Source organism: Zerene cesonia, chromosome Z (assembly GCF_012273895.1).
Source record: "Zerene cesonia ecotype Mississippi chromosome Z, Zerene_cesonia_1.1, whole genome shotgun sequence".
Taxonomy (NCBI): Eukaryota; Metazoa; Arthropoda; class Insecta; order Lepidoptera; family Pieridae; genus Zerene; species Zerene cesonia.
In genome coordinates, this window is record NC_052122.1 from 7,418,600 (window position 1) to 7,445,023 (window position 26,424).

General features: G+C 33.0%; 2 protein-coding genes across 3 annotated transcripts; both read left to right on the forward strand.

The window, feature by feature from the left end:
* The first annotated feature begins 643 nt into the window (after window positions 1-643).
* On the forward strand, window positions 644-10,206 carry LOC119835563 (rho GTPase-activating protein 1-like). The gene is made up of 10 exons (XM_038360468.1): window positions 644-737; window positions 950-1,067; window positions 1,143-1,277; window positions 4,712-4,827; window positions 5,672-5,829; window positions 5,923-6,240; window positions 6,312-6,550; window positions 6,715-6,915; window positions 6,999-7,105; window positions 7,176-10,206. Exons 2-10 carry the CDS (start codon window positions 1,019-1,021, stop codon window positions 7,344-7,346), a joined length of 1,494 nt encoding a protein of 497 aa, XP_038216396.1. The 5' UTR covers window positions 644-737; window positions 950-1,018; the 3' UTR covers window positions 7,347-10,206.
* A 3,584-nt stretch (window positions 10,207-13,790) lies between these two features.
* Window positions 13,791-26,301, forward strand: LOC119835402 (PHD finger protein rhinoceros). 2 transcript variants are annotated; one of them, XM_038360167.1, is made up of 6 exons: window positions 13,791-14,084; window positions 14,969-15,291; window positions 16,684-16,878; window positions 16,958-17,174; window positions 18,558-18,747; window positions 18,827-26,301. In XM_038360167.1, the coding sequence occupies exons 2-6, from the start codon at window positions 15,116-15,118 to the stop codon at window positions 25,714-25,716; spliced, it is 7,668 nt and encodes a 2,555-aa protein (XP_038216095.1). In that variant the 5' UTR covers window positions 13,791-14,084; window positions 14,969-15,115; the 3' UTR covers window positions 25,717-26,301. The 2 variants fall into 2 exon arrangements, with proteins under 2 accessions (XP_038216095.1, XP_038216096.1); XM_038360168.1 differs by lacking the exon at window positions 13,791-14,084 and adding an exon at window positions 14,277-14,568.
* The last annotated feature ends 123 nt before the right edge of the window (window positions 26,302-26,424 follow it).

Consider the following 26,424-nt stretch of genomic DNA (forward strand, 5'->3'; position numbering starts at 1 on the left):
TATACTTTTCGATACCCTTAGTCACACAAGTGACAAGACTACTATAGTCTTAGTAGATACTTTATAAATGTAGGTGATATTCCTATTTAGATAGCTACAGGGAAAGAGAGTATACATAAGGAATCTTGCATACGTATGCTCTAAGGGCCACATAGTGAAATTATAAAATGTTTGTTGCCCCTGCTCGTTAAATGTAAAAGGTTAGGACTGCCTATTACATCATTTATAGTTTTAAGAAGCTTATGTTAGACTTTGTTGGAAAATACTCGATACCAGCTGGTAACGAGCCTTTCAGTGGTAGCTACCCCTGCAGTTTAAAGCTCGACAAAAACAAGCTATTATCCTTAAATATAAAATTGAACTATTAACATAACTTAGTAGCTAGTCATATATTGATGTTTAATTCATCCCATTTCAGCGACTATTTGGTAACCATTTAAATATACTATTAGAATTTTTTTTAGATTATATGATTACTATAATTTTTTTTTCGGGTATACCGAAATGTAAAGCAGTTCCTTCAGCCATATAATTTCAATGTAACTTTGTAACAGGTATATATTTTAAACAAAGGATAATAATAAAAATCTGGACCGTCATCTGTGTAATGCTAACAATCTGGCAAGATTAAACTGTCACACTTACAACATACAAGTGGCAGCTCTCAGCTAATCAGACTTTTGCGTAAATTGTTGTATATTTGTTCTAACTTCGGTATCTCGTCGATACATTCATAGGTACCATAGATTATGTATTGAGTGTTCGCCCTATACATCGGTCATCCTTTTAAGACGTAGTGGATCTTAATCATATTTTCAATTTACACTAAATAAGAATTTATGCTCTAATTTGTAAACAATAAACATTAATATAACACCATGAATATCATCTCGATTTATATCTAACGTTTCTTTTGGTTACTTACCAGACTATTTTATTTTTGGACTAGTTGATGGTGGTTGTGCTTTGAAAAAATATAGGTGTTTTACTACCATATCGGATTATACAGCCTGTTCACATGGAGTCGGAACATCAACCTAAATTAAGTCCGATACGAGCGTTTCAAGGTTCGTGTGACATATTCTGAATAGAGAAAAGTTTTGCGTTTGCCCTCAATTTTGCGATTTTTTTTGTGTGTACAGTTCTACATGGAGGTAGTATGGATCCCGAAGACGATGACGCAAATTTGAACAATCTCACAAGCCTTTCAGATTACCACGATTACGAGCCGAGTTTAGAATTCGATGATTCCGAACTGATTCAAGCTACTGGCCTTGGTAAGTGATTAAAGTTTTTTCTTTTTTAATTTTCGTAAAAATTTCATTGCCTTAGCTATCATAAACTGAAGGTAATAGACGAAAATTGCACAAGTTTGTCTGTTATTACTTTTTAAGCAAATTTTACTTCCTTTGATGAATTGAGGACATTGAAGTTTTTTTGCATTTGTTCTTAAACTACAATTTCCATATTGTATTCCAGTAATGTTTGAAATAGAAATTATTCATTTTATACAATATTACATGTAAACTTTTATTGAAAAAGTGATCCATGCTGCTAAATGTTAGACAGTAGTTTTTGTCAATAGAAAATATTGTTTCTTAAATTCATAAGTTATTGAATTTTTGTAGTTTTTGTTTATATTAGAATGACTATATATGCAATATATTAGTCCTTTCAAAACATAAATACATACAATTTTTTACTTCAACTTGTATAGTACAAGTGCAAATTCTCAGAATACCTAATAACAAATAAAGTATGTGTAATTTTTATATTTCATACCTATAAAATTAGATAGTGCATGTGGTCATAGATTAAAATAAACAAGAAATAATCAGATTTGAGGATTGTTTCAAACTGAACTTGAAAAAAAGTGTCTTAAAATGTGAAATATAATGTTAAATGTTCTAGTCTATCACTTAATTTGTGCCTTTCGGATTTGCAGTAATAATATTGTTTTTAGTCATCCTGTCATAGAATAATTAAGTTTTATATATATCAGTGTGTGTTAACTTTACTTATTTTATATGCTGTTGTTTTGCTTTATTGGAATGATATAAAATTAACAAATACGGAATCATTTATCATATGTTACATCTTTAATATTTTTATTCAAGTTGACCGCGACTGGAGCTTATCTACACTTCTACACTAATAATATAAAGAGGAAAAATTTGTTTTTTTTTGTTTGTTTGTAATGGGTAAACTCAAAAACTACTGGATTAATTTCAAAAATTATTTCACCAGTAGAAAGCTGTAACTTCACTCAGTGCTATAGGCTATATATGTACCACAAGCGAAGCAGAGGTGAACAGCTAGTTCATACATAATTGTGTTTTTGTGTCCTCCAGAATGTCCAAATCAATGCTCTAGTGTATTTTTGAAATGTTAACTGACATATAGAAGAATTTTTATAATTTTAATAATATATTGAAAGTTTTTTATTTAGAACTGATAGTATTACATTTTACAACATTCAGAAACAAATATAATACACATATATGCTTGATTATAGCCTGTTTAATGAGACAATCTTATCTCGGTTCCTGTCCACTCATGTTTTTACTGTATATGAAGGGAACCTACACCTTGTTACTGCAACAATTTTGTACACATTACATGAACTATTAAGTTTCATTATACATAAAAAGTATTTGAACCTTATTTTATTTAATATTTTGTGCCCCAAACATTATTTACGATACAAATGTATTCTTGTAGTATTGTAAGCATCTTGAGTCTCTTTCTATTGAGGGCCCTCATAGAATATAATAACTATAGAATTAAAGAACTTCCAACTTGCTTAATCTTGCTAATTTTGCAAGCTTTAGTTATTCCATGAAGATACAGTTTCCCAAATGTAAAATAGCTTTAAATTGGTAAAGTATTTTTATAGGTAAATCATAAAAGAAATATTTTAATGTGTGTACTGAATAATTGTATAATGTAAGACAATGCATTAATATAAATGCTTCAATATTAATAACTAGCATTTGCCCACGTTCGCCGTTAATTCGTAGTAGTTAAAATATGTTACTATACATATAAACCTTATTCTTGAATCACTCTTATCTATAAAAAAAAAACCATAAAAATCCGTTGCGTGCTTTTAAAGATTTAAGCAAACATAGACTTTGTTTGATACTTTGTAAATTTCATTTGAATATTAGATACAATGTATGCAGTAATTTATATCTATACTAGCTGCGCCCCGCGGTTTCACCCGCGTAAGTCCGTATCCCGTAGGAATATCGGGATAAAAAATAGATGTTGGCCGATTCTCAGACCTACCCAATATGCTTACCAAATTTCAGAGGAATCGGTCAAGCCGTTTCGGAGGAGTATGGCAACGAAAACTGTGACACGAGAATTTTATATATATAAGATTGGTCGATGGTTATTTCTATCTATAGGTACTACCTGTTGGACTTGACTGGCACCGAGTTCAAATAAATGAGTGGTTAGTGCTTATAATAATAACATTGTTTTTTTTACATTTGAGTTGCAATTTGCGAGTTTAAATTTAGTTTCATTTTTTGTTTTAAACATAAAAATTCGAATACTCGTAAATTTTGTTATCATCAAAACATTCTTATATTTTGACAAATTGTCTTTTTTATCTTTTGCCTTAAAAAGCTCAACAATAGTTATCGCGGAATTTGAACAAATGAAAATACGCATCACTGTTGAATAAAAACAATACCTATTATGTAAATGCAACAGTGTCGATTATAATACCTTATTATAGGGCCAAAACAGTCATCACATCTCAGTTTATCTTCTTTAAAATTACGCAACAGATTTTGATGGTTTTTTTTTAATAGATAGAGAGATTCGGAAGGAAGCTTTATGTGTATCATAACAGAGAAAAAAGGTGGAAAGTATTTTACTCCGAATTCAACGTGTGCGAAGCCGCATTCCAAAATAGGTAGTTTATAAATTAAGTAATTTAAAATATTGACAAACATTACATTACATAACATATTAGTTAATAATCATACAACATTTTTTTTGGAATACCTACATGTATTTTAGTGAGAGAATCATGCATAATATTATAATGAATAAATGTTTAGATGTTAAGAATTAATAAGAATAAGAAATCATTGAACTGTTTAACCTATTTTCCATAATGTGTCAGATTTTTGAACATTTATGTTTCGAAAAAACAGTACTTGAAAATTTTCATATTTTTTATGCTCATGACAACAATTTGTATAAATATAATATATATTTTTAATGTAAGTAATTATAGATATAGTATACTTACAATACCGCAACCCCCTTTAATAAATTATTACTACTAGCCTGCAGTACTTTTAACCTTTATTTCGTATTCTATGACGCAAATGGCTTCATTTAAAATTGTTTAAATATGCAGTTGTAATTGCAGGCCTTAGCGCCCATATTATTATTTACAAGCCTGGTAACCGCTGCAATATCGTCCACCCACCCCACACACCCCACATTGCACCCAGCAGCCTTTTATTTTACACGCTTGTCAGTTGCTTATTGATACTAGACCTAAACACATCTCGGCCATACCGTGTGTTTGTTATGATCTACTGTCATATTAAAATGTGGTCAATTTATGAGCACGTGACTTAATTAAGTTTCAATGAAAATTAACTATTCAGTGTGTTTATATAATTTCAAGGAGCCATGGAAATATCATCGATGTTTAAAATTTTGTAAGATATATTAATTTTAGCGCCGCTACCACCGGAATTGCTTGATTTATCGGAAGAGTTGATTACACGTTCGAGTAGCGACGGCACCATAGAAGAAAACTTTGAAAAGGAACTCGGACCGCAAACTTACTCTGAGGTAATAATTTTATTACTCATTTATTTTCATATAATCTTTTTGGTTCGCAACACTTATTTTTAAGGTGCAACTATTTGAAGCTTCGCTTGATTTAAAATTTTCAACTTACTTTAAATTTTACTTGATGTAACTTATCGCTATGCTAGCTACCGGCAATATTTACTTCTAACAAAAACTAAACAATTAATAAGGCGAGGTGTTCTTTCTTATCTAAAATAATTAAAAGTTATGTTAAATTTACTAATAAGCCATTGAAAAACATAATATCTATAAACAGATTTCAAAATTTTAATCAATGAGTTTTATATTTAGAACGCGTGCAAAGCATGCGCACTATTACTATCGTGTGCATAATACAATTACCCTGAATTTCAGCAGATATAGATATGTTGTACTGCGCCGCGCTCGATCGATATTAAAATCTAGGTCTCCCAGGGTAGCGCAACAGATTCAGGTCATTATTAACGTGGGCGTACAACCGACCTCTAGAACAGTACGCTTCGTAGAGTTCCTGATAATTCAACACCTACATAATTCTCAATATATTGTTATCATAAAAATATATTTATTATTTTTTATGAGACCTAATTTTGTTATCCCGTATTGTTATCACTTTTTAAAATCATAATTCTTTAAAATCTTCCGTTACCTTCAAATGTTTTGAATGTTTTAATCTTTTGTTAATTAATAGGTCAAGTTTTGTACTGAAAGACTGAAATGAAATTAGGTAAATGAAAATGAAATTCCTTTTCATTAAATGTAGGTCAGTAGGATGTTTGAATATTTCAGGTTGAATTTAGTATTTAGTTCTCTTTATAAATATCGCTTGTATACATTTGTGCAGATTATCTCATGCTCCCTCGACTATGATTTGTTCTCGGAACTAAATCAAAGTAGGTTGGTCGAAGTAGTAGGCGACGATGATATCGGTCGCCGAATCATTGTAGTATCGGCTTGCCGCCTACCTCCTGCTAAGGACATACATCCTGACTATTTGCTGCGGTAAGCCTCCTTATATTATGGACTACATGTTAATCGATTCGCATCGAATTCTCCCAAAGAATAATGTCTAAATTAGGTTTATATTATCAACAGGTTCCTTATGTTCACATTGGATAAGTACGTGGAACAAGACTATAGCGTCATCTATTTCCATTATGGTCTTACTAGCAGAAATAAGCCACCATTATCTTGGCTTTGGAAAGCATACAAAGCGTTCGATCGAAAGTACAAAAAGAATCTCAAAGCCCTGTATCTCGTGCATCCAACAAATTTCATACGAATCGTTTGGCAAATGCTAAGACCTGCCATTAGCGTTAAGTTTGGTAGGAAGATGATGTACGTCAATTACTTACATGAATTACAACAATATTTAGATTTGGAAAAAGTTCAAATCCCTGAGCGAGTAATCGAGTGAGTATACTTGAATTGGTTGAATTTTTCTTGAATATTTTGAATTTTATTGTGCGTGCGGTATTTTTTAGGTACGACAAAGTTCTTTTGTCAAAAAATCCACGTGCCGCAGAAATAGCGCGTCAAAATATGGAACGTGCAGGGAAGCCTCAGGAACGAGGGGAGGCTAGCGCTAAGGAGAGCTTGTCGCCTCCCCCCACTCAGCAGTTTGGTGTATCTTTACATTTTATCAAGGAAAATAATTCGGATATGGTTGATGCCATACCGCCAGTAGTGCGGCAGTGTGTTGAGTTTTTGTCACAACCAGATGGTAGTTTATTTTTAATTTTCACTTGTTGCGTTGCTTTTAACTTGAAACTAGGATAAGCACTCATTATAATGTGCGTTATAATGACTTTATTAAAATTGCTACTGTTACAATCGTGATAAAACGAACAAATAATAGTGGTTGATGTTATAATATGTTTGTTTTAGCATTGGAAACAGAAGGCATATTCCGACGATCCGCAAATTTGGCAGTCGTCAAGGAGCTGCAACGTGCTTGCAACAGAGGCGAGAAAATTTCGTTCAAAAACGATCCACATATCGCCGCTGTGTTACTGAAAACGTTTTTACGTGATCTGGAAGAGCCCCTGATGACATTCGATCTTTATGACGAAATTATTCAATTTCAATGTGAGAATGCGTCATGGAAATTTTGGGAAATTTGTCGTTTTATTGGATTTTTTTAAAATTTTTGCATATATTATTTTTTTTAGCGTGGCCAATTTGTGAGAGACCAAGGAAGGTGAAAATATTGGTGTTGGAAAGACTGCCACTGGATAACTACAAACTACTTAAATACGTCATCCAATTTCTATGGAAGGTATGTTTAATTCCGTTTACTCCATTTCACTCCATCTTCTTCCGTTCTTGCAACTTTTCCGATATTACAGGTACAGGACAGAAGCTGTCTCAACAAAATGACAAGTAGCAACTTGGCGGTCGTGTTTGGGCCGAACTTATCTTGGCCTCCGACTGGACAAATGTCATTACAGTCAATTGCTCCCATCAACGCATTCACCGATTTCCTACTCGAAAATCAAGAAACAATATTCATTATTTAAGGCTTGAAGTTGTATGTTTGTGTACGACACAATGTTTGTGGTCGAGATTGAAGTAATGCTGAAAAGTATGAAGCCATTTCGAAAAAAAAAATTAATTAACAGGCTAAGTGGGTCTTGGCCAACCCGCAGTGTAGGGTTCTATAGTAGCTGTCATGATATTGACATTTGCATTTGCAGCATTAGCATTTGCATTTGCATAATATATTTACGGCAAGGATCATGAACCCCTAAATATAAATATGGTTCATGACACCAACATACCCTCATGGAAAGTGTAAATCCAAAATATCATTTTTATTGAATTCAATTGACATTTCTAATACTTCAATTGAACTGACTGAGCGAATTTTATATTACTTTAAGATTTTTGACGCCTACCTAAACCGCGACTTCATTTGTCACCATAACACGTTGTAGAAAATTAGGTGTACATTAAGCATATTGCAAACCGCAAACTTATATGATATATAAGTAGATATTATATCGTGTAAAACATTGAAAAAAAAGTAAGAAAATTTTTAAATGTAGCTTTTGATTGTGACTCATTAACGCGGTTAAGGTGTTTCTAAATTTGAGATTATTCTGAACGAAATTTACGTAACGAGAATGTTATGTATTGGATGGTCTAATTAATCATTAAAGTTTCTAGGTTGATATAAAACCTAGCTATATTCATAATAATAATATTTTAATGTTGATTCTAATGGTGTCGTTTAAACTAACGATCATTATCATTATTCTATGATGTTTTGTAACGAAGAGATCTAATATTGTACTGTTGAAGTAAATGTTGGTAGCGCTGCATTCAGTAATGAATATGTACCTACATAAAATTTGTGAAAAAGTTACGATAGCCAAAAATTTGGTGCCACGTTTCGTATGTAATGGAAAATTATTACTTACTAAAAATATAAGAATGGTTATCACGTTATTACCCACTCCTTACCTAAGATACTTGTTATACTATATGCACGTTAGTCATATTTTTTTTAAATATAGGTACCTAATTTTGTTTAACCGTTGTATTATTCCACTTAAAGAGGAACTTCAGATATTTGTATAAGCCTGTTCTTAAATATATAAATGTATTGAAAAACGCCACCAACTCGCAAGTCCTAACCGTTACGTCTTAGATTGTGTTCCAATAAAAACAAAAAATAAGTGTTTAGAAATCTTAGCGTGTGCGAATTTGTTTTAGTTGTTGTTTTTTTTTCAAGAAGCGCCTCGGAAAATATTGAATTGGAAGACTGATTTTAAACACTATGAAGAATAATTTGTAGTGTCGAACGGTCGTAATGTGCGTGTTATGCATTGACGACATCATGGCGTTTGGAGTTGAGCACTTTTCCGTGTGTACTCTATAATTCTTGTAGTTTTAGTTGTGATCGTGACGCGATTTCAGTTATAATATAATCAACACTCGTTTTGTAGTACAATTATTAAACCACCATTAACATAACCTTATTTAAGTTTAATTATACCGTATAAAATATAATCGCACAATAAGTGGTAGAAGGGCGTATTTGTTTAATATATCTACTTTTTTATATTTTCTTAGATGCTAATGATTTTTCTCATCTCGTTTTAAGATTTTTAATTAAACGTATGTAGTAATTGCGCATCCATTTTGACTTGACGAAATTCTAAGTATGTAGCAGAAATATATTGTGTGGTATATTTATTTGTTATTAAATGGACGTTTCACATTTTATAACAAATTAAATTATATATTATAAGGGTGTGGAAATTTGTTAATTGTGAACGAAACAACATAGGAATTGGGTATTTATGGATCTAACCAAAAATGTGTAATTAATTAATTATAAATATTTAGTTATTTTAAGAATTTGTTGTAGTGAAATCAAGCATTCAGGGTGAGACGAGATTGGATGGAAGTAAAGATATTTATGTATAGATACGCAATCGTCTTGGTTAGGCAAGGACAAGCCTATAATTTATTTTCATTAAAGTGAAATGATTAGGCGCTGAATAAAATCGGTGTTGGTTTTTTTTTAATTATGATTTAAATAAAAAATGTGTTATGTAATTGATTGATTTACATTACCTGTAAAGGTGAAGATATAATAAGCTATTGACGAAGCACCCTGAATGTTAAAAAAAAATCGAAATGGTTTACTTGGCCCAAAAGCACCAAGATAAAATATTACATGGATGTATAACGAATTAAGGAAAATATATAATTTGAAGTTGTTTGTAACTATACCAAAATTTAGAATTAATTCAATTAGGTTAACAAAACATACGATGTTAAATCATATTTTGTATGTCCTTTTTACTAAAATGTTATAACTATACATTATTGCATCATTTGTCATCTTATTTTCTTTTTTCCGTATATGTTTTTTTTCTATGATCTCTATGTATTTCTTATTTTTGTACATTCCTATCTATACCTATATTTTCAATACTATCGTCACACATCAGACATAAACTGTTTAATAATTTCAACAGACAACATATTTCATATTACAGATCTAATAGTATGTACATATAAAAATATAATCATTGTATGATGTTTCATAATGTTATATGTGGATTATAATCATATTATGTAGTCGCAAATTCAGGTAAAATGTTCAAATTGGTATGAAAATATTGTAGTGAATTTTGAGCAACAGTTTCGTAATGTGAGCTTTTCGTGTTTCAACTATTTCTGGGATAAGAAATAGAAGCTTTAGAGTTTTCAGAGCCAAACAGAATGCTAGGGATTTATCCCTTCTTCCGATTGATAGATATTGGAATATATATTACTTATGAATTGTATTAATACTATACTTAAATGATGATATAACATGTTTGAAATGACGGTCTAATTTTTGTTATACTACTGTATGGGAAATTAAGCAAATGTATTGCACTCGTGTTAAATGCCATTAACGAATTGTATTTTTATACGACTCCTAAAAATGATCTAGTTCAAATGCAAACGCAGTTGTTACATATTTTGTGATTGATTTCATCTCGTTTAGCAGTTGTCTTTGTAGGCTTATTATTCATTAACCTGCTCTAATTATAATTAAAAATTATAATAAGCGAAATGCACAGCGAAGTAACGAATATTGCATCGATGTTCAAGAAATCGTAAGTTAATTTCTGCTCGTTTTGAGTATTAGCGGAAGTCTCAAAGCTAATTTTATTTGTGAAATTCAATAAATGAGAAATTTTCCCCTGTATACAATGTATGTACATGACATCAAACCATTTTGTAGGAATTAACTAATTTTGTTGTTATTTAATATTATTTAAATTAAAAAAGCTAGTTTGTTTAAAATCTCAAGGTTTCCTACGTTAGCTGCCTGAAAGGTTCCCAACTATATTAATGTACCTAACCGTCTTTATACACAGTCGTCCGTAATTATATCTAGAATATAATAATATTTAATGTAAAAATGATAAGTTTGAGCAATGAGAATATTTTGTTAAGTCATTTAATATCAATGAGAAAAAACTCAAAACTTAGTCTATTTAAAAACAACTTGAATCTCATTTAATAACATTCCACGTCGATCAAAACGACTGATTATTTTCTCGCTGATTGTACATTCGAGTACGTATAGGTATTGGGTGTTTTTGTTTTTTTTTACGTTTCTATTTCGCAGTTATATTGAAAAAAAGCAACATTGGAATTAATATTTCTGCGACGTATTTTATATTGGAAATTACTACCATCTAAATTAATGTTTTCTCCTTCCTCTGTTCCCTTCTCATTTCTTGACTCATGTATACCAAAGTTGTGAATTTAGAGCAACAGTCATTAATACGTACAAAAAATGTTATCAGTTTAGTACTAATATTATAGAGTAGGAGATACGTTCGTTTTTCTAAAGGATTGTTTAATTTAATGGATTAAACCATTCAACAGTTACCTTTTGTTATCATTATTATGGATAACAAAAAGTAACTATGTACATTAAAAATATTGGTAATAACAATATAAACCTTTTTGATTTCAAAATATTACACAAATTAGAGAATCTTTATTTAAGCTTTTTATAATAGATTACTTTAACAATCAAATTGGAGTTTAAAAAGAATTATAAAGTCAGTAACACAATTTTTGTAAATATTGTATTACTCTAATATATTAATTGAAAATGAGAGTTGTTTCATTTATTTTCCCGTTTTTTTAAATACAGGAGGAACATTCAATATAGGTTAGTGCTAATATCAATTAATGTTCTTAAACACAATGTATGCTTGGTCAGATAATAAGGTAATTAATATTTTCCTTATCACGTCTTTTTTCACACGCGACATAAAAAAGAACAGAAAAAAGAACCATATTTTCGGGTGTCACGGGTGCTCTTCCACCAGGGATGTGCTAAGCAGCTACGCTGCGAGGATGTAATGCCTAAGCTGTGAAACTATGTGACTGTTTCCACTGATACTAACTGCTATGCTATATAGTGAGTAAGTTGTGAGATGAAGATGCGCTGCCGCGTAAAAAGATGGACAACATTTCATCGTCCTCCATAAGTGTTTCTTCGCATTTCGAGATGTAATATAACTTCCTGCTTCCACGATAGCATTCCTACATTCAGCAACAAACACAGACAATTGTACATACTCCGCCCTGTAAATAGCTGCACCATTCTCGTCCATTCATACCACGCATCCTTCCATATAAAAACATAATATCTTAGCTGAATCCGGTTCCACCAGTGTTAAGAGGTGGATTCAAACGCATCCACAGTAACATAGCATAGCACGAGTCTGGTGAAAAACCCGCTAAAGCGTCCATTTGCGGAACAATAATTAATTACTCTTTTTTTTACATTTTAGAAACAGAAATGGCAGCTCCTGTTTTATCTATTTAAAAAAAAAGCAAAAATGGACGAAATAAAATCAAGAAAAAAATAATTCGTTTTGTAGGTATACATAAATAATCTACAAAAATTGTTTCATGGTATTCCAATATTTGTAATTTATTTTTCCGTCGTTTTAAAAGTAAAACTGATTTTATTGTAAGTCGTCAATAAACTTTAATAAGCACCGAAATAAAAGCGTTTTTTTTTCCTTCCACTTTAGCACGACACAATTTTTTTACTTTATTTACATGTTTGTGTTGTATCATTTGTATCTAAACAATATTCAGAATGAATATTAGACTTGCACTCCGCACGCGATTTCGACCGCATAATCGAAGGAATAGATTGACTGATCTGGAAGTGTATACGCATTGTTCCCGAGGCATTTACGGGATGGAAACTCTAATTATCTTATTGTCCTTCGGGTCTTAAACTATCTTTCTACCAAATACCAACCAAACCGTTCCAGTAGTTTAGTTTGTCTGAAAGCGTGATAAACAAACGTAAATTCACTTTTACAATATCACACAGCAGTGGGTTCATATTTGATTTAATAATGTTGTGGATCTGTAGGTAGTAGTAGTAGGTAATTAATTGTAATATGCAGATGAACGGCATGTTTGGAAGTATCGAAACGAAAGTAGAGTAAACACTAAATGACCAAGTACCCATTCTTACAGCGGTAGTTGCACAGCGGTAATTTGTAAATTTGTAATTTTATAATAATTTAACCGAATAAAATGAGTTTGGTACTGTTATTATAGGTTAAGGTAGAGTAAATACTATAGGCCTATTGCCTCCAAATCATGCAATATACATATTCTATATAATATCAATTGCATTTTAAAGCAAATTTCTAGCAGTCTCATAAAATTACGTTGTGCAAATATATCAAGTGTAAAAGTAAACACCATCCCTACGAATGGTACGTAACCAAATCGATTTCTTGTATTAATTCATATTATAAGTGTACATGTTATTTTTCATTTTATGACAAAATTTATAAAACCTATATGTGTGAAACTCAGTATGCGTACTCAGTACTCCAATAATACCAATTAATACATTCACGTTTCACCTTACACTTACCTATATAATATGTATCTAAATTCTAGACTGTAATAGGGCAGCATTTTAAGGGTTAATTTAACTACATAGCAACATTAAAGTCATGACGTATCGATCCAGAAAATTTTCAAACAATGTTGCCATTGTCAAAATTTTCATAATTAATTTTGCAAAAGATACAAATTTATAGTTAAAAATATAGAATTATGTAGTTACAATTAATAGACTAGTAACTTTTATTATTTGTTTATAATACGCATGTGAAACTATATGCAAAAAGTACTTTCAATAATGAAATCAAACATTGTTTGATTATCTAATTAAAATTTTAAGCTAAAGTTTTAAAAATATATGTATTTTGTATTTGGATGCTAAATAATTAAACATGATGTCTTTATTTTACATCTTATTATTGTATATTAATTGCTGTAAAAGTTCGATTAAAAATAAAAAAGATGCCTTTCAATATATATTTTTATAATGGCAATCATCTATAGCTCACCAGGCGCTAGCGCCAACTGGTGACTAATTTCGGTAACTTCTTATTGATATCTCTCACCGAGAGTTCATGTTAAAATTTTAATATTTTGTGTTACATATTTACTAATTTTATGCTTATTTATTATGTGTTGGTGAATAATTTGTTGTTCATTGTGATGAAAGGATAATTTCCCCTAAATGTTCACGCTATATAGCAAGTGCCGTTCGGAACCTATGACATTCAATGAACTCGATGTGCGTTTTGGCCATTTTACTTGGCTTGCGTTAGTGATTCGTATGTAGTCACGTGATCAGTCAGTGGATTTTGGATCAATGGCGCCAAATTGCTTATATAGAAAATGTACGTACAATAAAACCTGTTTGAAAGTAATTAATATCATAATTAATATAAAATCGACCAGTGTACTATACATGTATACATATCTATAGGTTTATTGAAATGTAGTTGAACAAAATGATGCGTAGGACTAACGTCAATCTGGCAACAATACAGTGCTGCTATCTATGTTGTCAATTTTGTTATGTAGTTTCAATGGAGAATATCTTTGTGATAAATATTTACTGTTAAAGTTCCACAAAAAGATATTACGGGTACAGTTTCGTGTCGGGTCTTATTATTTTACGTGTGATTTCTTTTTATTCGTGTGATTATTTGCATAAATACATCAAATGCTTCGTTTGTGTTCGATAGTCCCATGGAGAACGATACACAGGCCCGCCATACATTTTACTCGGGCAATAGTGAAACGTCAAAAGAAATTATTATTCATTTCCCTCGTATATTCTAAAATGATGAATTATTATTGAGAAATTAAGTAGAACAGGTATTTGAAGCACTTTTCTGTAATCGTTGTTATAGGTATATTGCACTGAACAAGTTGACATTTTGTTTCTTACGTCAAAAACATTTTCATTACAGTAATCTAAAAGAAATGGATAATTGTGATGTTAATATGAAAGTTTGTGTGGTTAAAGTGTAATTGTTATTGTATTTCTTCTGATTTACCATAAAAGATTAGCATATCCATCACTTGACATGAAATTGTAGTGCATCACTTTTTATTCATAAAAATTTTCATTATCACATTTGTGCACTTCAATTTTAGTACTAATAGTACCTGAGAACCAACCTTAGTACTAACATACAATATAGAATCAATTTCAAGAAACTCAAAGTTACTAGTTACAAGTTAAAAATTTGTCACTTTATTTTTTTTTTTGCAGGCTGTACTTGTTGGTGTCTTGTGGAAAATTGAAGTACCATTATGTAGCAAACTATGTGACATTTTACACAATGTTATTACCACGCTCAAAGTGTAAAGTAGTGTGGGGATCGTGAACATGTAGGTTGTGACAAAAAAACTATTAAAGATGTCGTTGAGAGGCACAAAGCGGACAAGTGGGGTCCGCGGGGACGAAGCAGGCACATCTAAACGCCGCAGAGTGGAGTCTGAAGACGCACTCTGGCAGCTTCGGCCTGTGAGTGACCTCAAGATGTCATCCATTTATAACAGAAATGCCTCTGAGGCACCTGCAGAACTATTCAGGTTTGTGCTCTTTTTTTATGAAGTGCTTTATTTTTGATAATGTTGTGATACAAGAAACAAGTGTATAAAAGTATAAAAATCATTTTCTATGCATATGCGATTGTTAGTAAACAAGTTAATTAGGAAATGTATCTAAAGAAAATATAACGGCAAAATGCTATATGCTCTTAATTATAAGTATTTTTATTTATATATCATATGAAATGCACTGCAAATGTTATATTTTACGTGAAAAAGGAAATTTTAAAAATACAGACTTTCTACAACTGACTTTTTAAAAATACAGACTTGTTTTATCATGTATTTATAAAAAATAATTTTTAAAATTTTCTTTTACTTTATAAGCTGTTGCAATTTGAATTATAGTTATATGAAATAAATTTATTTGCTCAGCAATTGATATTAGTTTTCCCTTAGTGCCATCTGCTGTGTACATACCATTATAATATGATATACATAGTTATAACCTTGTATAATGCATCATTCATTTATATGAACTAATTATAAAAAAGGGGAAGCTTGATTTTGATTGTGATAATATACATATACAATATATATATATATATATTTTTTATGAACAAAAATACATTTGAGATACTCATATAATAATTTAAACAAATAAAATACATCAAAAGAAGCTTTCTTCTTTAAGTTCTATTTTGTCAAAGCATAGTTCTATTAGTTTTGTTGAAATTCATTTAAAATATTTGATAAATTCAATTTATTATGTTTTTTCAATGTTAATATTATATGGCATTTTTTGCATTTCTTCCATTGATATTTAATAAGACATTGCAAGGATCTTATATTGATGTTTATATATAAAATTACAATATATATAAATTTGAGTGACCATGGTGCATCTACATCTACGAGATGTACTATGATCGCTAAACATTATTTAGTTATTTTATATAGATGTGAACAAAATTGATTTTATGAAAATATATAAATTAAAGTGTACCAACTATTTATTAATTTTTAAAGTTTGTAACATAGAAGAAGAGATATTTTTAATAACATGCAAAAATTCATTTTAGCATCTAAAATTTATTGTAAGTGCGATAATTAAAACTCATATGCAGAAAAATATGTATTCAAGCTGTTTTTTAGTAACATGTGTTATAATAGTTTGTAATAAAGACCACCAGCTATTGTATTTATATTTAAAACATGAAAAAAGCTCTGTCTTTAAGTTACATAATTTCAGTACTTAATTAATGTATAGAATAATTTAATTTGTGTAAGTATTACTTTAATTATCCATAAAAATATCAGAATGTACTCTAAGCAAAGCAAATGTAAGAATATTCATTGTTATGTCAATCATTTCATACACAGGCATGACTATGTTGATCCATTCGTAACAGTTTTGTTTCACAAAAATTTCAGGAAAGATTTCATCTCTATGATGAAACTAGCTGATTCTGAGCCACTAACACCGAGTGATTACTGGATTATCACAGATACATGGAAGCAAGATTGGGAAAGAGGGGTACAAGTACCCGTCAATCCTGATTCTTTGCCAGCACCTAAAGTCAAAATCATTAAAAATCCAAAGCCACCAAACTTTGTTGAATTTAAATTGTGAGTATCAAGCAACCTGGATAGTTTATATGGCTTAAAATATTTTTTATGATATATTTATTGTGATGGTATTTTATAGACCCAAGGACAAATACATTCATCTTACTAGAGATGCCCACTATCAAGCGGACAAACACTTGCTCAGCACAACACCGACACAGGCAGAATCTGCTTGCAGTTACGACCTTGATGCCATGGACACAGCTTGGCTGAAGTTGTTGAATGCTGAACGTGCAAGAGCTGGTGCAGCAGCTATCACAGAAGATCAACTTGAAAAAGTGATAGAAGAATTGGAGGTAATTTTTTTATGTCAGATAATAATTTAGGCTTTTGCTTAAATATTGCCTAAAATGTGTTAAGACAAATGTACAAAGTATAAACATATTTTTTACATATTGTGTTAAATTCAAATTAAGTCTTGATTAAAAAATATATATAATTTTATGTAAATTAAGGACTTAATCTTATATTAAGCAGGTCAAAATCTAAGTAGCATAAATATATAAAATAAAATTCGGATTAACAGAAAACATTGTGTTTTTAAAAAAAATTATGATACATAAGATGTATCTCTCCTCTATTAATGGTATATAGATTGCTTGCTTATGTGCACCTACAACTCAGGGTTAGGCAATTTCATTTCTAATATGAACTGCAATGATGTGTCTGAAATCAATGAAATTCAATGAAATCTTCAGAGTTACCAGATCATTACAATTTCCACCTCTTCAAGTCTAGAATGAATATGCTCATTCTAGTCAGGCATGCCCCTTCATTGATTGCATCACTGCTTAATATCAAATGAGATAGAGAACAAACATCTGATTGTTAACTAAAAAAAATAATAATAAAGCTGTAGATCTACATTTACAAAGTAGATTCCAGAAGTTCATTGAGAAGCTGGACTTTAATTACAGTAAATAAACAACCATTTTTTTTTATATCTACGTTTGTTATGTTTTTGGATACCATTTGATTAAACATCTTTAAATTATTTATTTATTTGTGTCTTTTTTAGTGTGAATGTTATACATTTGATTTTTCCTTCACTTTTTAGTGAAGTTGTACAATTGTACGATTTGAGAGAGACTAAGTTACAATAAAAGAAGCTGTGTGAACAGAACTTTTTTATAAAAACAAATTTGTTTTATTCCGCTTCTTTTACTATAATTTTTTTTTTTTTATTATTTGTACATTCACATAAACAACCTTTGACTTTTATGAATCCTTAAAACTAATAAAAATTCCTAAACAAACATTGCAATTTAACAAACAATCTTATGGGGAATATATATACTTAATTTATGTTGTTACAATTATGATATGCAACTAAAATTGAATACAATAGATCATATTAAGAACTCACACACAGTGGTACATGTTTTTACACCTAAGTTGAAACATTTTGGTTTATAAAATAATCCTAAATTATAAAGGAATGGATCTAAATGAAAATGTTTAATTTTCTGTATAATTTGAATAAAGTTTGAGTGTAATAAAATTCTAGATAATTGAATAAGTATATAAATAAAATGAGGATGTATGGACCAAGGCCATATATATATTCATGTATTAGTTCTTAGAATAACTATGCAAGATTTTGTGTTTTAAAATCATAATTTCTGCTCATTTTTTAGTTTATTATAAGAATTGTTCAATAACTTAATTATTGCCTCCAGGTACGAACATGGGAGAAAATTCAGTCAATTATAAAATCTGAAGAGGGTTTGGGGCTTGAATATGACGAGAATGTCATATGCGATGTATGCAGATCTCCTGATTCTGAAGATGGTAATGAAATGGTATTTTGTGATGAATGCAACATCTGCGTGCACCAAGCCTGTTATGGTATTACTGTTATTCCCGAAGGTAAGTTTTTTAAGTGTGTATGCTATTGTAACAGTCACCTCATAAATTACTTTTTGACATGAGTTTATTTTTGTTACAGGACAGTGGTTGTGTCGTCCATGCCGAGCTGGTGTCAAACCAGATTGTGTTTTATGCCCAAATGTAAGTGGTGCCATGAAGTGCACCCCTTCTGGTCATAAGTGGGCTCATGTTAGTTGTGTTCTTTGGATACCTGAAGTGTCTATTGGTTGTGCCGAAAAAATGGAGCCTATTACAAAAATAGGATCTATACCCCAGTCACGCTGGTCCTTAGTTTGTGTTTTGTGCCGTGAGCGAAAAGGAGCCTGCATACAGTGCTCTGTAAAGACTTGTAAAACAGCCTATCATGTTACATGTGCATTTAAACATGGGCTAGAGATGCGTGCCATTATTGAAGATGAAAATGCTGATGATGGTGTTAAATTGCGGTCATATTGCCAAAAGCATAGTGTGAATTCTAAAAAAGAAAAGTGTACTGGTTCTGGTGAAGAAGAGGAGGAGTCGAAAAGAAAGCGTCGTAAAGATATGACTTCGGAGGAGAAGAGTCAAGCTAGAGCAGCTCGTCTACAAGAAATTGAGGCTGAATTCGATGAACATATTGGTATCAATGATATTAGCTCTCATCTTGATGTTGATCAAGATGCCATAAGCTACATCTATAACTATTGGAAGTTGAAAAGACGGGCTGGTCACAACCGGCCCTTACTACCGCCAAAATCTGACAACAATGAATTATTAACTCATAGACAAGAACAAGCAGATCTGGAAAAAATGAAGAAGTTTGTTCAACTTCGTCAAGATTTAGAGAGAGTACGAAATTTATGTTATATGGTTAGTCGGCGAGAAAAGCTTTCCCGATCCTATTTTCGGATGCGCGAACAAACATTTCACAAACAAATTGCTGTCTTATCAGCAGATGTTACTATATCCGCACCTGAATTGTCTGCAATTATTGAGGCAAACCATGGGCCTTCCATTTACGATAGGTTGTATTCCGGTCCAAACGCCCCAGATCATGAAAATGATTTTGATGATCTCCTTGCACGAATAGCTCCGCAGGAATCGAGTGACGATAAAAAGAAAGATCGCAACGGTCTTGTAAGGAGTGCAAAGTCAACGAATCCATACAAGAAACTTTATGTTAATGGATCTCGTAGAGGTGGTGTGTACACTGGTCTCTCTAGTGAGGAAAGTGGCGCAGAGATAAGTCGTTCTAGTAAATACCGAGGTAGAGCCATAGGTTCAAGTACAGATGATGATGCAAAGAAATTAAACTCTTCAAAGAAAAAAGTTTCACCCAAAGGAAAAGGTAAGAAATCACCTAAAAAATGTGATCAACGAAAGAAAAAAGTACCACAATCAAAAGCAATAGTGGAAAGTAGTTCTGAAGATGATAGTGTAAAACCAAGGACAAAGAAGGATCAATCACGTAGCAAGACTCTTCAACAAATGGAGAAAGAAATGGCTGCTGGTAGAGTGGGAGATTCTGGATCAGACAGTGATGAATTAATTCCAATACGATCAACTCGAAACAATAAGTTCCCAGTAGATATATATTCTGATAGCAGTGAAAGTGTGAAAGAGGCTAAGGTCAAAGTTGAAAAATCACCAAATGAAAATGATTCTTTACAATCATTGCCTAGAACAAAGGCAGCAATGAAAGAATTCATTCCTAGCCAACCTGAAAACAAAACTTCAGCAGATACCAAACCTTCACCTAAAAAGAGAGGTAGAAAGCAAATAAATAAAGACAAGAAAGTATTAAATAAATCTATTGAATCTGACGATGAGGCAAAAGATAAAGAAAATATAAAAATTGCTAAACAAAAAGATAATCCAACAGATTTAATAGTCCCACAACGCCAAGCTGCTAAGAAAGCTTCTGAAAATATGCGTTCAACCACTGCATCTAAGAAAGAAGAAACTTGTACAGAAAAGCCAGTGAGTAGTGATGATACTAAAAATAAACAAAAAGCCACTCAAGTCAAGGCCAAGGGTAAAGAAATTAAGGATCCTAAACCAGCAAAAGTTGGCAGGAAAAAATCTTCAAAAGATCAAAAAGAGACTATCGCTTATGTACCACAAAGGCAGGCTGCGAAAAAAGCGGCAGCACATATTAAGAGTGGTCTTGGGTCTAAAGTTCCAGTCGTTGAAACTGTTGATGCTGACAAAAAGAAAGATGTTGACAAACTAAACACATCTAAATCTCCCAAGAAAGAAGACACAAAAAGTGCCAAAGTTATCAAAGAAGAAAGTTCAAGTTCCTCATCAAACTCAAGTAGCAGCAGTTATTCTTCATCTTCTAGTTCTGATGAAATTAAAGAAAAACCAAGTATAAAACCGACAGCTAAAGCACGGGAAATAAAGCCATTTCCGAGGCAACCTTCGATGTTTTCACCACACGTATCTAGACCGACAGTGGATTTGCCCTTTCTCGACAAGGTGTCAAGACCATTGTCTTCAACTAGTGCCTCTAGCGATTCCGATAGTTCGAAGGGATCCCGATACTCTATTACGCGTCCTCGCAGACGTAGAAAAACCAAAGTCGTCACAGACGAGTCCCCTCACAAGACTCCAGACAAGAAGCTTAAAACTTCCGAACGGAGGTCCGAGTGTGGGGGCTCATCACCGACTGTTGAAGGAGAGGAATCGTGTCGACCCAACGACACGGTTCCCGCCGCGCGTGCTCGGACCAGAAGCACTACTACAAGCGGAAATATGTCTGATAAGTCTGATACCAGAGCAAGAAAATCATCTCAGGAGTTCGAACATTCCTCTCCGCCAAAACAAAATACCGAAGAGAGCAGCAAGTCCCTTGAATCTACAATTACGAAACGGCAAACGGACGAGGCGTTAGAGGAACAGACTAAAGATGAAATTCATGTAATTGATGATGGTATCAAATCTGATGTGTCTATTATGGGAAATATGGTATTGGTAGATGATGAAATACCCGACAAAATGTTAAATTCGGAAGATTTTAAGGATAATAAGGACGAAGTAATGGATGACAAAATATCTGGAGACACAAAAGAATTTGAAATTGAGCCGGAAAATAAATTATCCAATAGTCACACCTTTTCTCTTTCAACTGAAACAAATCTATCTCCCCCTAAAGAAACTGTAGATAACTTTGAAGACGATTCTATTAATACTCATGAGAATTGGTTGTCACAGGCACCAAGTCCACACATTCATCCACCTCCAGTTGAAAAACCAGGTGATCACGAGAAATATATGACGGAGGATAAATCACTTGATGCAGATTTTACAGATAGAAGTAGCATAAGGATGATAGCAAAGATACAAGCAAATCTCAATGAAAACACAATGATAAAATCACCAAAGACACCAATGGATGCAAGAACAAATACAATTGATTCTATTGATGTAGATAATCCCATGTCGCGAAATAATAGGAAACGCCCCATTGATAAGAAATTTATAACTCAGGATGCTAGTCATGTTCAAGGAGTAGAAATATCAAAGAGTGCAAAGATTCCGTCTGTCGTCAATATATTTCCCAATCGAAATATGTTCTCTCCACAACCACGAGATAATGACCATTATGAAATTGATGTGTTTCCATCATATTCGGAATTCATATTAAAAGAAGATTCAAAAGAGCAAGGTGCACAGGAAACATTAAATTTGGTTGATAGGCTCAGGATGCAGCTTAGTAACAAGAAAGCACAACCAGAGAATTTAGCAACTGAAGAGGGCTTTACAAATGAAAATAAGGATATGGTAATTGATCTGATTGGTATTTGCACACCTAAGAGTGATCATGGCAATATTAAGGACAGTTCCATTAATATTTTAAATGAAGAAGAAAAACTTAATTCACTAAACGAAATATCAACACACAACCATATTCCAAAAACACTTGAGACACTTCAAAATTTGTCTCCCAAATCACCTCAGCCCCAGCCTCAGTCAATACTCACAAATTCCACACTATTCAATCAAAATGATCACAGTATTCTAAGAACAGCCAATGAAAATGAAATGGACACTGAGGGGTCTAAAGATGAATCTCATATAGAACATGCTAATGATAGAAAATATGATGACACTGCTTCATTTACTGAGGATCTAAAAGAACCTTCTACAGTCAAATCTGATATGCATTCTGCTTCTGAAGTTGGCGACAATATATCATTATCCAAACAAAGTGATGATTCCCAGTCTTTGTCAGTCGTAGACCACTCTATTGACAATGAATTCACTCAAGATAATCCAACGTATGATAATAATAATTCTGTTTTACATTCTGATTGCGCAACTGTGTCCTCTCCATACGTATGTAATGATGCAAAGTGGCGGGAAAGCAAGATAGCAACCAGAAGATCATCAACTTCGAGCACAAATTCAGAAGCCTCTACTAGTCCTCAAAAGAACAATTTACATCTGACTACATGTGATCCCCGTGATTCCCGTCAAAGTGCAACTGTAACTGAAATGGAACCATATCCACCAATTCCCGCCTATCACGTAGATCCGGCGCTATCACTTAATCAATATGCTAATTATGCACCGAGTCCTGCACCTTATATGGGACCTTTGGCTCTACCGCTGTTTGCTCCAGGAGCATGCCCCTCCTCACAACTATCTTTACCATCTTCCGCGCCAGTTATATATCCTAGTTTATCCTACTCTGCAACACCACTGATGCCGCCATTACCGAAACCTATATTTACTAATATATGTGCTGCTTTTACAACTTCTTCTCAGAATATTGCTATAACTCGCGCCATGATTGCATCGCCGACCTCAAAACCAATAGATTCGCCATCTGAAGATATCGATGTAACAGGCAGTGATAAAATATCAGTTCATGCGCCCTCCAGTCCGACCATAAGTGTAGATTCATTTAACGAGGGAAGTAACACTAGAGACGCATCGAAAGCTAATGAAAATACAGAAAATGTGCTTAATTTACAAACACCAGAATCAAAATCGCCAGCTAAAGCTATAAAACCTATGCCACCGAAATTACCTGGAAAAAGTCCTGGAATTTCTCCAAAACAGACTGAAGGAGCAAAACCAAATAAAAGAACTAGCAACAAAAGTAATAGAAGTCAAAGGGGACGAGGTCGTTCAAAGAGCCGTGGGCAAGGAATTCATAACTTCCCATCATCTCAGTATATGGGTAATTCGATTCAAAGTAAACTAGTTGGGACGGTATATGATTTTGAGGAAGAAATGGCCAATGACGGAGTAGATCTAAAAGCACTGAGAGAAAGACGGAAATCAATTGACTTAAAAGATGATCGTAAATCTGAACATAGTTATAAGGAGCCATCGCAATCGCCTCGAACTCCCAATCCACAACAAGTAATTGTTGAAAGAAAAGATAATAAATCACCAACTCCTGAACCTCGAGATGATACAGAATCTCCTGTAAATAAAAACAATTTGGAACATACAGGTTTTACACAAGTACAACCTGTTCTACCGGGTCCTGTTGATATGCGTACCTACTCAATTGATAACCAGCCTCCAGCTGCCAACACTGACGTCTACCATACTCATCTTCTAGCTTTCGCAAGTGGAACGGCTGATCAACAATTAGCCGAAATTGATGAAGAAGTTGAAAAACAATTGCATACTGCATTAATGGCGAGCAATCCAGAACCGGAATCGCAGTTGAATACCTCTGATCCGCAAGTCAACCATGCTAATAAGGAAACTTTGGTGTCTCAGTTACCAAAAGTGTCATTATCAGACTCAAGGAATCAACTGAAAGTAAAAATCAAAGGCCCATTTTTGGACGCAAACTACTCAGCCAGTTCAGCGCCACCTGTTGTGCCAAAACCACCAGTGCCAGTACACGATCCTAATACAAGCTTATTGAATGTATCCACAAGCTCAGTTGCGTCAACTGGTTCTACAAACCTAAGACGTATGCGTAAGAAGGAACTTTTACGTCAGTATTGGACTCAGGATATGAACATGGATGATCCAACCAATACTGCAAATGTAGGCATCGTACCACCTCCCGTAGCACCTCAACCTCAATTGGCCAGAGCTGTCATAACAATTCCCAAAGCAGTCGCTTCAATGACAAGTATACCAACCCGAGAAGATTACAAGATTACTGAAACTACCGTGGAAAAGAAGAAGCGCAAGTCCAGTGCACTATCGCGCGAGCTAAGGCAATTAAATAGTGACATTGACCTATCGGATAATGTTAAATTGTCAAAATTCGTAGCTGGATTAGGGCAGTATCCTAAAAGGCGGGCCCGTGTTGCTCCTCCTAAGCCCAGTCCTCCTTCACCGAGTGAAACCTCACCTGTTGCACCAAAATTGAAGATTAAGATCGGATCTAATTTAGTCCAATCACTTCCCGAGGATACAACTGGTTGCCAATTTCGGCCTCCCAAAAAGCGACTGCAATCGCAGGTTGTACCTACGCCTAGTATGGAAGACTTAAAACGTGAGAGTATGATCTACCGTCGCATGGTAATGGCAGATTTCGAAGAAGATAAGAAACCCAAAAAGCCTAAAAAAGACAAAGGTAAGAAAAAGAAAGACAAAAAGTGCGATAAAGAAAAGCTATTAGTGGTGAACAGTGAAAGTGAAAGTGCGACAAAGTTAATAATAAAAATAAAGCGACACAAGGAGGAAGAAGTGAATAACGAGCCGGGCGACGGCAGCGCCCTGGCCAGCGCGGCCGCTGTGGTGCCCGAGCCGACGGTGGACCCGTTCGACTACGACCCCAAGGCGCCCGACCCGCTGGCCATCGACCCGCCTTTCACGGATTCTTCCTCCGCTCTGCGTAGGATACGAACTGAAAAAGTGACTCCGATACGTTTAAAACGTAGTTCGCAAGGGTCGGGCTACGTGATGAAGAAGGCTCGGCTGGAGCAGGCGTCGCTGGAGGCGGCCGAGGCCAGCAAGAGCGCGGCGCCCTCGCCCACGCCCGACGATAACAGTGCAGTGAGGTGATACAAAAAGTTTAAAACGGGACTATAAACTCTTTGTTATTCTAAGTGAACATTTATTGTACATAGTTACTTCAGGAATTTAATTTTACCTTTAAGTGTAAATTATTTATTTGTATAAAACGAAAGCTCAATTTATATCTTAAATATAATTCGAAGCATGTCGGAGTATTTAATGAATACACAGTGTTATGTGATTCGAAGTAATTTAAATCAATAAGATTTATGTACTATTTACTGTATGACTCGTAATATGGAATCTCATAAATTTGCTTCATAATTTTAACAGCTATCACTTCATTAACTTCATATTTTAAATATTTATGATATGTATGTATGTATTTAAAATTTTTTTAGTTAATTTTTTTTACAAACACCCCGTTATAGCTTATGGGAGCAGTATGTTATAATACCTTTTTTATTGATTTTTGATTCTATAAAGACAAGAACTGACTCAAAAATTTAAACATGTACATGATTTGGATTATAAATACATCAATTCAAAATCCTCTGTAAATTCGCCGTAAGTATATTTTGTGTTTGTCCCATTTCAAAATACAAGTAATAGAATATTGAAACATTTATATTAAATGTCTTCTGATATATATATAGATAGAAGAGAATAATTCATTCTTTACTGTTAGTCCGGTCAATTTAGACCAAAAAATGAGGGTGAAGTTACATAAAGTCCCAACAAGCTGAATTTCTGTGA

What these genes read in the sequence shown, in the direction of transcription:
- LOC119835402 (XM_038360167.1), top strand. Translation starts at nt 15,116, where the DNA reads ATGTCGTTGAGAGGCACAAAGCGGACAAGTGGGGTCCGCGGGGACGAA. An exon ending in AAGTGATAGAAGAATTGGAG is followed by an intron (nt 17,175 to 18,557) that starts GTAATTTTTTTA and finishes TATTGCCTCCAG; the next exon opens with GTACGAACATGGGAGAAAAT. An exon ending in TATTACTGTTATTCCCGAAG is followed by an intron (nt 18,748 to 18,826) that starts GTAAGTTTTTTA and finishes TTTTTGTTACAG; the next exon opens with GACAGTGGTTGTGTCGTCCA.
- LOC119835563 (XM_038360468.1), top strand. Translation starts at nt 1,019, where the DNA reads ATGGAGTCGGAACATCAACCTAAATTAAGTCCGATACGAGCGTTTCAA. An exon ending in TCCGATACGAGCGTTTCAAG is followed by an intron (nt 1,068 to 1,142) that starts GTTCGTGTGACA and finishes TTGTGTGTACAG; the next exon opens with TTCTACATGGAGGTAGTATG. An exon ending in CATCCTGACTATTTGCTGCG is followed by an intron (nt 5,830 to 5,922) that starts GTAAGCCTCCTT and finishes TATTATCAACAG; the next exon opens with GTTCCTTATGTTCACATTGG.